The following is an 18,792-nucleotide window of genomic DNA, read 5'->3' as shown; positions in this document are numbered from 1 at the left end:
TTCATCAAAAAAGCTAGGTACATATACAGAGCTAATAAAATTGAAGTATGCTTCAAGTACTCTATACTAATAGTGCCTATCACTAGGCCAGTGAATTGTTTACAGTAATGAAATCAGAAACGGATAAGCTTTAATACAGGTATTAAAAATTTTTCAAATAAAATTATTTCTAATTTAGGAATTATGGAAAATTTGTAATAACTGCAGTGTGAGAGCAGTTAAAGTACTAACTAGTTCTTGGCACAGATGCACTTGTAATGACACGTCAAAAAATGAGCTTTCCTGAAGATGTGTTAACTTTTTATTTTAGCTTAAAGTTTCTTGCATAGCTAATGGTTTTTAATATATGTATCTGAAAGAAAATAGGAACACACAGATGTCTGAAGAGTACAAAACTGTGTTTTTACTTGCAAAAGGAACATGAAATGGAATAGGACAGGTAAATGGCATCTTCAAATAAGGTTGTCAAACTGCAGTTTTAGAAATCACAAGATACAACAAAAATGTTGACACATAACACTTCTATGCCACAACACTTGATATGATTGATTTGTCACACTACTGAAACATAATTAATGATTTGTCACATTACTGAAACAGGACATATTTTATTAATGCAGAGTCAGTACAACAGCAATGAATAGTTGTGCAGACTATTACAGAGTGAAAATATCCCACTGTTTGTGGCAGACTAAAACAGAATATCTGTTTATGACAAACAGAAACAAAACACTACGAAAAAGATTTTCATAAGGCTTTCAAAAGGCTTGTGTGTCAAAGCATACACAAACTGGATGTAAAGTTATTTCTTATAAAATGTTGTTGATAATTATGTTCCAAAAGTTTCTGCTTCCTACAAGATTTCATTAAAATGTTTGCATATCAGTGAAAGTATTAAGGAAGCTGACAACTTTGTAGCAAAAAAACAAAAAACATTTTCTAAACATTGGCATTACTATACATGCCAAACATGTTAATTTAATTCTGTGAATTCCTGGCCAGATCATTAAAAAAAAGATTTACATATGCTAATTTACGTTGTTATGTAAACCAATATGGAACAGTTAAGTAGAAATCCCTAGAAGTCCAGGTGTTTCTTGCTCACAGCAGTAGTGGGACATCCAAAGCTCAGCGATTTTGTAGGTTCTGCCAGATCCTGCTTGCCTGAGCGTCTCACTGTGTCTGACAAGTCTGGAGGCAAGTGCAATTTCTATGAAAGAAATATTTCAAAAGAAAAAATCATCAGCAGTATGTTTGTTACTAATAACTTTAAAGCCCCATAGCTAAATAATTATACTCAAAAATAGAAGCACAGTACATCAATTTACATGCAAACAATTTAATAAAAGAAACATAAAAATCCTGTTAATTTCACATATCATGCAATTAAGCAAGTGGTAAATATGTACACAAAAGTATCAATAAAGGAACAAAATGAATACTACTTTCAATCTTCTGGAGAGGAGAATAAACAATCTCATGGGGGGGGGGGTCTCATAATCCTATGCAGACAGGTATTGAGACTTCCAGTTACACCACTGATGAATTTGAAACACTGGTGAGCTTTTTATATACAATATATAATCCATTTCAGTAGTGCATGTTCCCATGCTACATTTACTTTCCCAGACACATCCTAGTCAGACCTCTACAGCAAGCATTATTATATCCTTATGCATGCCCCTCTGGGTAGATTGTCTAAGGTCGTTCATCCCCATGTGGACCACTATCAGGTCATAATCATATTTGCCAGGATGGAGGGACCTAAGAGCCTTTGTTATATCCTGGATCCTAGCCCCAGAAAAACAGCTGCCACGCAATTCGTATCCAACATGCTAAGCATGGTGTCCATATGCCTTACAATAGAATCACCTGTTACTAAAACATTGCCATGGTTTCATGCAGTCTTAGTGGGTCATATGGGCTTGCAGTCTGTACACTTGTGACTCAGAGGTAAGCATCTTAGGTGTGGGTCTGAAGGGGGAACATGGATGTGTTGCAGTGCATACTACTGTCTGTTAAGTCTTTAGGCTGGGAGGCTTAACCAGAGTTCTTTTAACAACTTTAGCATAAGCTGGTTTAGTGGAAGTGCTCTGTGCTGTATATGTATATGTGCATGTGTTTTGCTTACCGAATGTGTTTTGAGGTGAAAAGGTAAGCTCCAATTAAGTAAATACTTACACCTCTCATACTGAGTCATTGTGAATATGCACTTCTCTATCATTAATAGTTTACTAAAATGTTTTTTTCTGCATAAAGCAAACTGCCTTTAAAAATGATTACAAAACTTTAAGTGCAGATTCTTACTTTCTTACCAATATATTGGCAGATTTCTACAAATGTAAGAAAAATATGTCAAATGTGTATTAGCTTGTCTGGGTCAGCTAAACAATGGTTTAAATATAAAGGCACCGTAACTTGCTGCTCTTGTTGAGGAATACAACACCTGTATATATAATTTTCCTTTCTCTGGTTTAATACCTTAAGCTGCTGAAGGGTTTTTACTGAACCTGTTTTACAGAATGTCTACCTAACCCATTTCCTCAGTATGCTAATGCATATTCTTCTAGTTTCTGTTAATCTTTCTTACTATGGTTTACAACATAGTTAATGCAAGTTTAGTTTCTAATATCTCACTATAGTTTAAAACACAATGCAAATATAGTCTAGCACACTTTTATATTATTAAAATGAACCATCTGTGCATAAATTATATCTGTACTTATTATGGACTGCAAACCAAAACATTGTGCTAGTCTGACCTGCAAGAAAGAACATGTAACTTAATTTTCTCACCTCTTTCCATAAGTTACATATCATCTTACACTTTATCAATGTGCTTGCCAAAAAGCTACCCAACGGCTTCTCATTTTTATACTACTGTTACTTTTTCATAAACATGGTTAGTGTTTTCCACTGAAGTATATAAACAGTTGTACTCCTACAACTTGTACCAAAACTACTTGACAAAATAAGACAACAAAAAGTGTTAAAGGGTTTAAGAGAGAGTTCTATTGAACAAATCAGGTTTGTGGCCCATGGCACTTAAGACAATACATTGGTGCTCCATCCTGAGGCATAAACAGGCCTGTAATTAGTAGAAAAATCCCAAGAAAACATTTGAGCTTTCTTCAGGTTTCCTTAAGTGGCATAAATTAAGGAATTTTCCTGCTACAGCTGTGATGGTTATCTCTTGTTTAATAAAGGGGCTCATTCATGGGCTGACTGTTGAAGCTCCAAGTGCTTCTGTTTACCACTCCCCACGCACAAAAATATAAAAATAAATAGCTCTAGCTCAGCTAAATATCCATAAAACCCAATTTAAATGCAGCATTCTTAAGGAGGATGCATTGAGATTTTGACCTACTAAAATGAATCAAACTGGAAAAATAATTATCGAAACCTCAAATCAATTTAGTGTTAATGATTTATTGCACAATTACTGCAATGGGAAGTAGACGTTTCAAAGAAAGCTATAAAAACATTTTCTTTCTCAATGAAAGTGAGGCAGTTTACAGCAGGTCACCAAAAAAAAAAAAAAAAAAAAAAAAAAAAAAAAAAAAAAAAGCCTGGAGGCTGACAAATCTTTATATAATGATGAACTTTTAATTCTGTGTCTGATTTATCCACTCTAACTGTATTTATCATAAAATATTACTAAAGGCAAAAATGCATTTATCAGCAGTGATGCTGAAAGACAACCTCCTCAAGTTCACATAATAAGCAAGTGGAGGTTGATGGAAACTTTTGTCATTTCCTAGTGCTGCTTCCTACTTTATGCTGCTGAAAATGTGTTCTCAGAAAGTTAACATGCTTCAATTTCTGACTAAGCTTATGTTGAAATACCACACAAGGAAAAAGACACAAATGTAAACTTCAGAAATTGCAGTTTACATTGACTATTTTTTCCATATCAAACAACCACCGGACTTCAAAAAAGCTGGAACGTATTTTTAATAATACAACATGCAACAACACTTTTGGGATAACACTCCCTTCATCAGTGTTCAATAAAACAGACATAAAAAGCCTTTTAAATAGTACTGTACTGATTCTCTTGGTAAACATATAAAAGATCATGGCACAACTCATATGTTCAGATTTAGAGTTATTGAGGTTTAGTAAAGAGTGTAAGAGGTGGTGATAGCAACAATAAGTTAGAGATAATGGAGTATGGCTGGATTCTGCAAATGGAAGCTGATCGCTTACCCAGTCTGAATACAGCTATAAGTATTAAGCCAATATTGAAGGGAAGACAAATTTGAGATAGTAGTTGTCTTATTTTTTTATTTTTAAAAAAAGTTTTTTAATTGTCGAAATGTAATGAAAACGAATTTTTATGAAATTTTATGTTAGATACTATGTTTTAATGTGTAATTTGGTAATTACTAATGTAATTTGACTGGGGGGCTTGTGTCTTGTGATATTTTTGAATGTAGAATGTACTACTTTTTATTTCTGTTTTATTGAATACTAATGAAGGGATTTTAATCTCAAAAGCTTTGTTGTATGTTGTATTATTAAAAATATGTTGCAATGTTTTTGAAGTTAGATGGTTGATTTTGTAGTAGATTTTGTTTCCGTTGACTTCAATTAACTGGGCTATGATCCTGCGTTTCATTGCTGTTATTTTTTTCCATATCTCAGGATTTAAACGCGAGTATTCAAGATGTCTAGGTTTAGACATTTTTTTTTAAATGCAAGAAACAGCCCAGCAGTCACCAGGTGTCCTCGCAGAAAAATGATGCAAATCTAAAAAAGAACAAAGCAGCAAAGACAAGGCTCCAGCTTCTTAAAATGCAGTCTGCTTTAATGATACACAAGTGCTTCCACTGAATGCTTCATCAGGGGGTAACACAAACATTAAAAGCACACCTTTTATACTAAACCACATGACACTATCATCAACATTTAAACATATATCACCATATATCCTAACAATTCCTTACTTAATTTTAATAAATATTAAAACTACCTAAAAGTGTATAAAAACATATAAATGTGCCATAAAATACAGCTAAGACATACAAGAGAACTGCATAAAAATAAAAATAAAAAACTCTTTATCTTAGCTAAGGTCTACTTTTTAGCATAGGTCTCATAGGTATATGATCATTCAGACCATGTCCTACATTTGCTCTAAGTCTTACTATCCAATTGGCCTTCATCTCTTCAGTCTTGTTTCTAACATCTCCCCCTCTTTTGCTTACATAATTCCTTCCTAGTACCATGAATTTAAATTTATGATGCTCATTTGTTTCTATGACATGCTTAGCTAATGCATTAAAAGTACTTTTCTTCTTAATATGATAGATATGTTCTCTAATCCTATCTTTTAAAAATCTATCTGTTTTGCCAACATAAAATTTGTGGCACAACTGACAGATGGCCAAATAGACCACATGACAGCTACTGCAGTCAGCACGGACTCTTAAAAAGAAGGTTTCACCTGAATCAGGATGTTTAAAGTCTGTCTCCTCTGCTATAAAGGGACAATATTTACATTTCTTGCATGGTTTAGTTCCTATATTGCCTTCATTTCCTACCATATCTCTGATAGTACATAATCTCCGTTTCAAAGATTTTTTGTTTTTGTGTGTATACTGAGGTTGGGAATCTAGAAACTTACTGATCTGACCATCTGTGGTTAAAATATTCCAATGTTTATTGATGATTCTTGTATAATTTTTTTATGTTTCTAGAATAACTCATACATACTTTCATATTACTCCTTCATTTTACCCCTTGCTGGTTCTTCTCTTTTTCACACGTCTCGGAGAAATATGGTTTTGCCCTAGTGTCTCTCAGACTCACAATCTGCTTCATTTTACTGCTGATCATCTGTTTATCATATCCCCTTTCTTTCAACTCAGAGCTTATGTACATTTGTTGTTCATAATCTTCTAGTCTAGCATTCAACCTAGAAGCTCTGAAAAATCGATTTAGTACTACATTCTTAAAAAAAATTTTTGGATGCATGCTATCTTTAGACAAAAGTCTATTGACATGACATTCTTTTCTATGAATTTTTGTGCTTAATTGACCTATACTATCCTTTGTAACTGTTAAATCTAAGAAACTTATATCAGTATAAGACCAACTGACAGTAAACCTAAGGAAAGGTGTTGAGTTGTTAAGATAGTCTACAAATTCAATTAAGTCCGTCGATGATCCCTTCCATAAAAGAAAAAGGTCATCCACGAACCTACGAAAGAATATTACTTTCTGCTTCCATAGTCCTCCTTCAATATATTCTGTTTCCCATACTAACATTACAGCATTTGCATAACTGTTAGCACATGATGTGCCCATTGCCACACCATTCTTTTGCCAGTAAATTGTATCTCTGTACAATAAGATGTTGTTCTCAAGGACAAGTTTTAACAAAGTCTGTATCAGTTCAATTTCAACAATACTGTGTTCCCCACTTTCATTTGACAGTCTAACATATTTAACACCAGTCTCATTGGGAATCACAGTGAATAAGGATACAACATCCAATGTAACCAGTATGCATTCATTAATTTCCAACCTATTACTGATAAAGAAATCATAAAGGTCTCCGAGAAAATGTTCAGTGTCTCTAAGAATATGTGTGGATTTATTCAATAGGCACTTGAGTTGTTTTTCTATAAAAATTGCAATGGATTCCGTGCACCAATTCCTTCCTGCCACTATGGGTCTCATGGGGGGATTTGTATTACATTTATGTATCTTTGGTAGGATCTGGATATTAGGAGTAGTAGGATTAAAAATAGCAAAATAATTGTATAATCCATCATCTATGAGATTTCTATGTTTCAGTTCCTTTAATGTATTATGCACTTCAGCTATCATTCTCTTAACATGCATAGCTGTAATGATCTGATAATATTGTGTCATTCAATAAATCATACATTTTATTATCATATTCCATTTTGTTCAAAATCACTATTTGCCCTCCCTTATCGGCTGGTCAAATCATGATATGGGGGTTATTTTGTAAATTCAACACAGCTGCATGTTCCTGTTTAGTTAAATTATACAACTTATTCCTACATTGCTTGCGTTTTTGCTCATAGTATACATTATAAATATCTTCTAAACATAACTGCTCAAAGGCATTAATTAGTGAATTCTGCTTAGGTATCAACAGACTTGGTTTCTTAAAAATAAAAGCATTATTGTCCGAGTCATTGTCATACATTAGTTTAAGCATTAAATTTCTAGTAAACATTTTAACATCTAACACAATCTCAGTGATGTCCGTATCTGCTGCTGGTATAAACGATAAGCCTTTTTCTAACACATTCAGTTCATGTAAAGTTAGTTCATGTACTGATAAATTGACTACTGTGTTCTTGGATTCCTGAAGGCTTTTTTTATTGTATATGGACTCACCGTTTCCTCTGGTGGCTTCCTTTTCATTCTCGTAGTGCTCCTCCCTCTCTGCTGCCCTTTCTGTTGACTTCTCCCGCCTCTGCTCACTGATCTTTCCTTCATCGGAACCTCACCTAAGTGTCATGTGGAAAAGAAAATGAGGAAGGCAAAGGCTCTTCCATGTTAGATTCTTTGTCGTTGGCATTCCTGATGCTCTGTTCTTCTCTGTGCACTTCTGCCATAACCGTAATGGTTTTACGTTTGGCGCCAAGTGAAGTCATCACTTGAACAGAATTCTCCATAATCTCTGTAGTTAGGTTCTGCCCTCCAGACCCTGCCTGCACATCTTCACCCAATCGAGTCGTGGACATCTCTAAATTCTATCCCTGATTGGTGGAGGGTTGTGTGTGGTGTATGTGGGAACCAGAAAAAAAAAAACAACTTTTTCTAACAATTTAAATTCATCTAGCAGTCAAAAGTGGAACTTCAACACAAAGGCAGTATCTTTATTATTGTAATCCTTCAAGCATCTGCAGACAAGGAAATTTTCTGGAGAAGGAACCTTCTTCAGAATGCTAAGGAGTAACAGACTCCTCCTTTAAATTAACCGTCTTTCACACTCGACCCCATCCAGACATCTTACATCAAATCTGTCCTGCTTAACCTGACGTTATGCTCCCCCCTCTTCTGACAACCTTCTCTCCCCTCTTTCTTAAACTAGCCGCTCACTCAATAGCCTACCCTGTCTCTATCCTGATCAATAGATCTAGTCAAGAATCCACTGTCCCAGATATATGGAAATCATTTTTTATCACTCTATTACACAAGGGAGGCAACAGCAATGAACCATCCAACTACAGACCTATTGCTATCCTCTCTCCGCTATCTAGACTCCTTGAAAAATCCATTCACAGACAGCTTAAGTACCTTCTAAATAATAATCTTCTAACACCTATGCAACATGGCTTCAGACACCATCATAGTACTTGTACTGCCCTACTGTCCTTTACTCAAACTGTTGCTGAAGCCATGGACAAGAATATACTGGTTTCTTGCCTCTTTCTTGACCTTTCTAAAGCATTCGATACTGTATCACAATCCAAACCTGTCAATAAACTATGTTATAAACTATCCAGGTGCAACTAACACTAGGTAAGACTGCAATCAAAATTGTAGCTTGCTACAGATCCCCCACCATGCCCCAAGATTCTCACTACACTTTTCTAAACACACTGGAAAATAATAAGATACAACCAAACACCCTAACACTGGGCGATTTCAACTACCCTGCCATTAATTGGGAAAACTACTCATGTACCAACACCTTTGCCCAACGGTTCTTGGAATTCGTAAATTCCAATGCCCTGGATCAACTAATTCATAGTCCCACCAGGGGCTTCAATATCCTAGACCTGGTCATTACCAACATGGGAAATCGATGCTCCACACCTATGGTCACCCCCTGGTTGGTCGGGTCAGACCATAAGCTAATCACCCTTAACATCCACATCCCACCCCCACCTCCCAGTAAGGAAACCTCCATAAAAAATGTCTCCAAAGCCAACTTCATGCTACTCAAGTCAGAACTGACAAACTTCATGACACCTGCTGAGTTCTACACTAAGGCATTGTACAAACACATCCACTCATGCATGAATCGTGCCATCCCAAATAGAACCAAGATGCTCTCCTCCAAAAAAAGAAAGCCAATCTGGTGGTCCCCTGCCATAAACAAATTTTACAACAAAAGGAAGAAACTGTTGCAGAAAAGAGGAAAATCCCAGGATGCAAAAAAACTCCCTTACCAGCCTCAGTAAGAAGCTGAGATCCCTCATAAAATCCTCCAAAGCTACTTACGAAAATAAAATTGCCAAAGATTCCAAAGACAACCACAAGGCATTCTGTAACTATGTCAAGAATCTAAATGGCAATGCTCAGATCTGCTCTGAGCTACAGCAGAATGGCATTAAATATACTGATCCCAAGGATATTGCCAATATCCTGGCAGATCAATTCAGTGCCAACTTCACCCCCCTCTCACCCCCTAAATGGCCCATCTCAATATCAGAAGATTGCCAAATTCCGGTAATAATGGCCACACAGGTAAACACATTCTCCAAAGCTAAGAATACAGCATCCATGGGACCAGATGACATCCTGGGCTGTTTATTACATGAACTACAAAATGAACTGGCACCTCACCTAAGTGTCATGTTTAATCATACCTTCACCTAGGCTTCGTGCCCAGTGAGTAGCGCACAGCTACAGTTATCCCACTCCACAAGGGGGGATCCAGCTTGGATCCCGGGAACTGCCAGCTCATCAGTCTGACAAGCCTGATCTGCAAGGCCATGGTATGTATTATCATGGAACTTATAAACAAAGTCATTGGCAACCTTCAAACACTGGACCCCACCCAGTTTGGGTTCGTAAACGGCCAATCTTGTCTCCTGAACCTGACTGACATCTTCGAATCAGTCTCCAGAGCCATGGACGAGGGTAAGGCGGTCAACACAGCCTATCTGGACCTTGCCAAGGCCTTTGACACCATCTCCCACTCTGGAATCATAGATAAACTTACTAAGCTGGGCATTAATCCCTACGTCACTTGATGGGTTGCCAACTGGCTTACTGACAGAACCCACACTGTAAAAGTATCTGACTCCAAATCCAGCTCCAGACAAGTGACAAGTGGAGTACCTCTGGGTTCAGTCCTGGGACCGCTCTTGTTTGGCATCTACTTCTCTGAAGTACAGGCCAACACTAAGGGACTCTGGCTAACAAAGTTCGAAGATGACTGCAAATTGGGAGCCATTACTGAATCCCCAAATGATGTGGATACTCTACAAAAGGGCCTTACAGAAACAGATGCTTGGTGCCAGAGCCATGGACTCAAGCTCAATGCCAAGAAATGTAGTTATCCCCTTTGGGAAAAAACATATACCTGTGAATTACCACATAGGTGGCAGTACACTAAGCACCAAAAGTGTGATAAGAGACTTAGGGACACAGGTGGACAATGGTCTCACCTTTGATAACCACATCGTGACAACAGTCAGGAAATCGTTCTATGTGGCACACCTCATCACTAAAGGCTTTTCATCCAGAAAAAAGGTCATTGTCCCACTGTACTCATCCCTCATTAGACCCATTATAGAATACAACGCCCCATTTGGTATGTACCTCTCAAGACATTTGCAACAACTGGAAAGGCCACAGAAATACCTCGCTAAAAGAATCACAGCCCTAAAGCAGATGCCCTATGCTGACCGCCTTAAAAAACTCCAGCTATACTCTATTGCATATCGTCTACTCAGAGGCAATCTCTGCTTAACATACAAGGCCATGTCAAACCCAGAGCTGTTGGACATGCGACACTTAAAGAAATCCCAATCCCTCATAGCGGCATGCTCCAGGGATCTAAACCTTGTCATCACAATAAACAAAACATGCTGGAGGGATAGATTCCTGACACAGAGACTCCCCAGACTCTGGAATAGACTGCCCATACATGTCAAGCAGAATGTCTCTTTGGCCCTCTTCAAAAGGAACCTTGATGATTGGATGGGAGAAAGGAAATTCACCCCGGGATCACATCAGTTGCCCTGCTAGACAGGGGTCCAGGGAAGTAAATAGTGTTGGAAGAAATAGCCAGGGAATTGTTATGGCTAGGCTTGTATAGGCCCTAGGGCCGACAGCCCAGTACCAACCTATGAACAACTCAACTTATCTCCCTCTACTATTAAATGGTTCACTAGCTATCTCACTAATAGACAACAATCAGTAAGACGGCAGGCTACCTGTTCCCCTTACTTACCAATCTAAACTGGGGTGTCTCAGGGCTCAATTCTTGGACCTCTGCTCTAATATTTTCACAAACCAACTGCAGACTTCCTGAACAGCATCCTCCCTGGCACAATATGTGGACGACTCTACCCTTATTACCTGTTCTGACGGTTTCTCTAACCTCTTTCTACTACTCAATATAGCTTCCTATCTATAGAAAAAATGGCTAATCAATAACCAATTCTAAATCCCAAAAAACAAAGCTACTATTCTTTTTTCCAAAAACACTCTCTAACCTCAAAACAACCTTTACCATTTCTTCTCTCAACAATACCATCATACAACCTGACTCCCGTACTAAACTTCTTGGTGTTATTATAAATGACCAATTAAAATTTGATATCCATATTTAGCACTGTATCAAAAAGACCAATCAAAAACTCGGCCTGCTCTACGGACTAAAAAAATACCTAGCCCCTGAATCTAGGCAGAAACTAGTTCAGGCCTTTCTCCTTCCGTGTCTACTTTATGCCTCCCCCATCTTTTCACATCTACAATCTACCCTTCTAGCTAAACTCTGTCAATCATATTATAGTGTTGCAAGATTTGCTAGTAACCAACCCTACAAATCTCATCACTGCCATGCACTAAAACAACTCCAGTGGCTTGACTTACCCCTGCACATGCTTCACTTCCAGTTGTAAATGACTCATACTCTACCCTTAAATTACCTTTTCTGTCCTACACTATCCTCACTAATATCGCATTATACCCCTCGTAGAACTCTTTGCAGCTCTGACCAGCTCCTTCTGGACACCTATAAACCAAACAAAAACATTGGTAAACTTCTTTACAAATCAGGTATTTCCTTGCATGGAACAAACTCCCCCTTAACATCCGAATCATTTCTAACATAAATCTCTCTAAATCCGAACTTAAAACTTTTCTCCTAAATGTCAACACCTGTCACTGCAATGATCCCACTTAAATCCCACCTTACCACCTCTCACACTTTTAACGCCCACCTATTGCAAGTATCCTATCTCATTTGCATCTTTCTCTTTTTGTTGATTAAAAACAAAACAAAAAAATTCTAAGTTTTGTACTGCATGTTATACACATTATTGTAATGCTTTTGTAAACTCCATTCTCAAGGCCTTTTGTAAATTTCTAATATTCTCATGTAAAGCACATTATTGTAATGTTTGCATAAAACTTCATTGTCAGATGTTTTTCTTTTCGGTAACTTTGTAATAACTGTCTAGAGCTTTTCTCTTCTGGTCTCCACTGAAAACGGGCCACTGGCTCAGTTGGACTAACCCGGTTAACAAATAAATAAATAAATGTTAAGAAAGGACTAATACACCTCTACTAAATTAAATGCATTGAAAGGATACTTACTCCTCAAAAGTCATTTCCACTGGCAAAATACAAAGTGACAATACTTATCCACCTTAAAATTGTGTATGTTTAGGGAATTACAGTGAGAACTTACTTACTTCTCAGGTAAGTAGCTGGGAGACTTCCAAGCATAAAAAAGCCAGAAGACTAATAAAACACCTTTATATAATGTTGCTAAAGTTGCAACAGCTAACATATCTGTAAGGGAGTCAGAGTTCACACAAAGTAGATTTACTGTATGATTAATGTTTACACCACAAAGTTCTGAAGTGGACTATAAAAACATGACATACAGTTCAAATATGTGAATGAAGAAATATAGATTAGGCACTGAGATGACAGAAGTTAGCCTTATCACCTCTTGGAAACGGAGTATAATGTTAATGATCTACGAATATTAAGGAATACATAAAGTAGAAGTAATATAATAAGCCCTACCGTGACTATATAAAGCAATGCAAAACTAAACATACATAATAGAACATGAAAAACATGTCAACACAAACTAATATCCCCAGCCATACTGGTATAATGTAAGCAGTTTTCACGTGTATAGTACAATGACAAAAAAGATGTTAGATCACATTTTTTTTTTATTTGTAAGCTGAGCAAACTTCACTGTCTAAACCAAATATGGAGGATCGCACCATGCCTTTAAAGAAAATATTTTACTTTCTGATCTTTAGTGTTGTTACCTCTTCTAACATCAAGAGCTGGTGATTCACATGTTGTCTGTAAAGAAATCAGCTGTCTACAAGTAACTGAATTAGTATGTTGCATTCTACTACGCTGCATCACAAAGAACACAAATGGAAACTTCACTTACTCTTTATTTGGAAACAATTCTCCTCCAAAACTAAACAACTCCTTGACACGATTTACATGTTTTTGCTCTGTTAATAAAGATGAAGTGGCTTCCAAAAGGAAAATGATAAGAACAAAATGCACAGTTTCTATCATCAGTGCACACAAAAACGCCTTTTTAAATGCACAAAACAATATTTTAAAATGCTGAATGTGATTTTTCCTTGCATTTAGCTTTGAATATTATTGTCTAGATATTCATAACCTACATGTGAACCTTATATTTGATAACAGTACAGCAATCTTAACATGCTTTAAAATATGTGCTGTTTCTGTAAGCTTAATACTTTGAGGAAGCATATCAGGGGTCTTTCAGTCTTCATAGTCCAGTACTACAGTCAGATGTCCAATAATGCCTCCAACTGTCCATTATTGAAAATCAACGGTGTTAAGAATATGACAACTCTGAATAACTGAAATTAGCTTGATGTATTCCACTACATGGCAGAAGAGAGAGAGAGAGAATACCATGAGGATGTCACCATACATGGATGGCCCTACGTCCTCTTCACCATGGTTCTACAGACTGGCATAACAGAACTGAATCATGGTTTATGGCATAAGGTACGTGCGAAAAATAAATAAATAAACAAAGAAAATTACATACACCTATTACAAGGTAACTAACATCATGCTGAAATGTAGCCATGGGACCAGATTCCAAAAGAGTTGATCTGAGTGCAACTGTGCCCTGATTCCTAAAGACTTGGTCCCAGTAGAAGTGACTTACTTGGGTGTAAGACGTACCTATAAACAGGCTTGCACCAGGTACCAGATTCCAAAAAGACCTGCTGTCTGTGTAAGTGGTCACTTACACAGACAGCAGGTCTTTTAGAATCGGGCCCATAATTTTGACATCCAGTAAGAGGATCTCTGCCATCCCTTTCTGCTACACATTTTATTTTCAAATCCTGGGGTGTGAAACATTCCTGAGGAGCACTCTAGAGTTGTTCTGTTGATGTTTAACTTGTGGTTTCAACTGCAGTTGATGTTAGTTCAATATAGAACAACAAGCAACTGTGTTTTCTATTGTAATTAAGTAAATGGAGTGTTTGTTTAAAATTTATTTCTAATAAAAAAATGACTAGTTTTTATTTGTTTAAATTCATGGATAATACTATTTTATTTCTAAATAAACCTAGAATACATGCTGCTATATTATAGCAAATTGGACACTTACATGTTGTGAGTCTTACTTAATAAAACAAAAGATCTGCTTTTTTTCTGCATATTTATTAAACATCAAAAATTAAAGTAAAACAGTCCATAATAACTATCCGCATACCTCTCAACTGTACACATTTTCGCAGAATGTCCAGATTTTTGCCTCATATTTTTGGTCTGTCCCTCATAAAATTTGTGGTTTTCAGGCAAATCACTGGGAAGATCAGAGGACTGAAGTCACTAAATAATGACATTCATTTGAGTTTCAGACTTCAAATCCTTCAGAAAATGTATGTTAGTAAGTGCCTAGAGTAACAGGGTTTATATTAAGTTTATAAGAGCAATATTTAAAATCTGTCCCTATTTTTGGGTCTTTGTCCCCCCCATTTTGTCAGGCTTGTCTAGATTTCTTGCACTAAGAGGTTTAGAGGTACGTTTCACATTACCTAGTTAGAGTTGTGCTACCCAACGCAGAAGCTAAGTCAAGGATTATATGCACTAAGGGGCTAAACAAAGTAAAACAAACAGAGCACTTCACTGGAGTAAAAAATATATAATGGGTAATTTATTAAAACTTTTAAAGCTTAAAAAAGAAATGAAATATTATCTATATCCATGGCATGTAGAGAATTGTATGAAGCAGTAATATATTTCATACACTAGGGACACTTTTAGAAACCTGTAGTCTTAACTAGATAAGCCACACACCAACCCTATTACTTTTAAAACATTGCCTCCAATATTTTAACAAGGCTAAATGTCCGTCTCTCCTTCACCCTGTTTCTCATCATTTTGTAGACTAAGAACCATACAATTAAAATGCACTTACTATAAATACAAATCAAGGAAGTATTTTTCAAAACAGATTCAAGCAATATCTTAGGTACACAAATGGTGAATATATTGTAAGATTATCCCATTTTAATACAAATACTTCAGAAAGAGAGTTGCAACACTGCTCATTATTTTATCTTCATAATTTTACTTACAGCATAAAAAGACTACGTGTCAGATAACTGTGTGCTATTTTACGTTGCTGAATAATAAAATATGCATTTTATAAACTAAAAAGTAAATGTTTTCATTTTAAAGTACACACTGCATCTGCAGTTGGTGTCATGCGCACCTCTGACATTGACAAATAAATACTTCCTTATAAAGTGTCACTAAACATTTATTTTCCCAGAAGTTGCTCAGAACATCCTAAAAACATGTTTGCTAAGATGAAAAGCTTCTTTCACTAATGGGAAAAACGTAGCAGAAGTACACAGGACAAAATTCCCAGCAGTCTCTTGTGGAATGCCTGATTTGAATATCTTGAGCATAGCTAGCGTTTGCCCAGAGGTAAAGAAAAGGCACTAGACAGCAGGAAGAAATAAAGAAAAATCCATGTAAATGGCTGATTCAAATTGAATCAACTGGAAAGAGATGGTCAAGCTCTATATTTATAACAAGATGCCTACAATAACACAGCTGTGGTGTGGTGCTCCCTTATTACAGATTGTGAAGAAATGTGTTAGCATTCTGCAATGTCCAGCAAAGGCATAATATGTATTTATGACTGTGGAAAATTTACTTTTCAGTTTTTTGCTTTACTCAGAATGTAAAAAAAATAATAAAAAATAAAAAAAATGAAGTCCTTTAAAGAAAAGTTGCTGATTTTTTTTCTTTTTTACAGTACATGTTAATTATGATTTTAAGGAGGGCTAATCCATGTGGAACAATGGCTGACATTTCATATAATTTCTGGAACACTGCAGCATTTTAATTTCAAAGCTGTACATTCACAAAATGGTCTTGCAAAAAATTGTTTCCAGCACTGAACACATGACAAGATAATTTAGTGGACTGAACTGGAATGTCAACCTGAAGGTGCCACAATGAATGAATTCAATATTATTTTAAAATGAATGTACTAAATACCAAAGAAGTGAAAAAAGACAGTCAATGCCTATAATATATAAACCAAGACACTACTGTCACTATGCAACTCAAAGGCTCAAGTAAAAATAATAAATACCGAGTGGCCAGAAAACAACTGTCTCACATTCTCAAATACATATAAATATAATTTATTTTCTGTTAAGTATATTAAATATTTATGGTATATACAGTGACTTATTTCAAAAACCTTTGTAGATGTGACTATGTTGAGCAAAAAGTACAAAGGTGCCTTTCTGCAGATGAACAATAGCTCAAAAATTAAGCGTTATGAAAATATCAGTGCAGTTCCAGTATGACAATAATTCCTGTTTTGGGTTTAAATCTATACATATGCTTTAATGCTTAAAAGATTACAGAGAAAGTACTGCTAGAATTAAGACAAATTACACCATAGAAATGCTCATCATATAAAGTCATACAATGTTTTTAATTCAGAACCAAGATACTTCTGCATTAAGAGTTCAGTAAAGGTAAGGCAAGTAAGGTCCTTAAAACTGAAGGCAAATTGGTCATTTGGACTTAGATAGATTTTTGTTACCCATTCTTTCACAGTCATCTTACACACGTGACACTGAGGTACTGTGACAGTGACATTAGATTCTAGTCTTTGTTATACAGTATAATTCTAAGCTGCATGTGAAAAACAGGTGTGACTGCAATGACTAGGTGCAGAGCAAGGCTTTAGGTAACTGTCAAGTTTATTTTCAGGCATGGCTCAAGAGCAACAGAAATGCTAACTAACACAGGGCTAAAAGAAAGCCACAGCTGAGTACTAGCACAGGCATGAACATACATCACATCTTCATCCTAAGGCAGCCTAGGGAGTTTAGAGAGTGAAAGCTAGGGCTAACCAGCACTGAATCTTGCTGTTCAAGATAAACAACCCAGAGACCTCCTACCTGACTTTATTTTTCTTCTGAAAACCAGTGTCTACAGACACCCACACTAAAGCTACACCAACAAATACACAAGACTCACTGGATACACAGGCTTATGACTGGATGGATAGACACATATTTACACCAGGGTTATAATGTGAAGTCCTGCCTGATTTGGGAGGTGAGCAGTATTAAACACTTGAAAACAGTAGCAAGAAATTTTAAGTTTATTTGCTTAAATGTGTATATGGCTAGGCATCCTTTTTTATTCCCTTGATAACTAGCATACCGTGTTCTTATTTTCCTATAACTGTCCAAGCCAGAAAAGATTCAGACTACGCCCACACTGCAGGCAGTAACTCAAAATGTTGTCAGTTAGAAGTAATACAGAAAGTACAGTTGTGTACCACCATAAATGTAGATGTTCGAGTGTATTCACTGTTGCAGTCATTACAATTGGGTTATCCTGCTGGCAGGCTACTCGCAGTCGGCCTGAATTCCAAAGTCTAGGTCTGGCATCGGTTGCTGTTGCCTCCTCCCTGACGTCAGTGCGCCAGGGGTATAAAAGATGCAACCAACGCCATTTTCTTCAGTTTTTCTTGCCCCAGATGTCAGGTGCTCCCAAAAGCGTGGGCTAACAATATGTCTATAAAGCATGCAAGCCACAAGTAACAAGTTTCCTTCATCTACAAGCAAATACACCACATAGGTTGTATAGAATAGAGAAGTACAGAAATGGTCCAGCAAAGAAAAGGGGGATGGTGGGAGAGTAACCTGGACTGCAACAGTGAATACACTCGAACATCTACATTTATGGTAGGTACACAACTCTACTATGTTCATCGTGTTTCACTGTTGCAGTCATTACAATTGGGTTGAATCCCAAAGCTAAGGTTGGGAGACTGGAACTAAATAGAATTGGGAGCAGCTATGAGGCCCTGCAGTACTGCAGTGGCAAAGCCTGCCCTGGATTTGGAGTAGAGTGGTAAGTAGTAGTGTTTTGTAAAAGTGTGCACTGAACTCCAGGTTGCAGCTTCTAAAATGTCTTTGGTTGGCACTCCTCTGAGGAAGGCTGCTGAAGTGGCTGCTGCTCTGGTTGAATGTGGTCTAATGCCCTTAGGCACTGATTTGCCATGTTGAGAATAGCATAAACGAATGCAGTGACCTATCCACTTGGAAATAGTCTGCTTTGAGATAGCCTTTCCTTGTGATCCTGCAGCATATGCTACCAGTAATTGCTCAGTCTTTTCTGAAAGCTTTGGTTCTGTCCAAGCAGAAGTGCAGTTGTCTGTGTATGTCCAAAGAATGCAGACGTTTCTCATCCTTATTCTGTGGGTTTGGATAAAAGGTAGGCAAATGAATAGTTTGGTTGAGGGCCACACTGGACACTATTTTG

The 18,792-nt window shown here is 36.8% G+C and overlaps 1 protein-coding gene across 3 annotated transcripts in view; it reads right to left on the bottom strand.

Annotated features, from left to right (window-relative positions):
- Positions 1-381: 381 nt before the first annotated feature.
- Positions 382-18,792, bottom strand: part of ELP4 (elongator acetyltransferase complex subunit 4) — a 2,241,348-nt gene continuing 2,222,937 nt past the window's right edge. For all 3 annotated transcript variants that reach the window (XM_044058959.1, XM_044058962.1, XM_044058960.1), the window contains one exon: positions 382-1,210. In XM_044058959.1, the coding sequence (XP_043914894.1) occupies positions 1,079-1,210 (132 nt within the window). In that variant the 3' untranslated portion in view covers positions 382-1,078. The remainder of the gene's footprint in view (positions 1,211-18,792) is intronic.

This window comes from Protopterus annectens, chromosome 17.part0, assembly GCF_019279795.1.
Source record: "Protopterus annectens isolate FY-2018-M chromosome 17.part0, PAN1.0, whole genome shotgun sequence".
In the NCBI taxonomy this organism is placed as follows: domain Eukaryota; kingdom Metazoa; phylum Chordata; order Ceratodontiformes; family Protopteridae; genus Protopterus; species Protopterus annectens.
The sequence above is the reverse complement of the archived record's forward strand: the minus strand, read 5'-3'. Positions and strand labels throughout refer to the sequence as shown.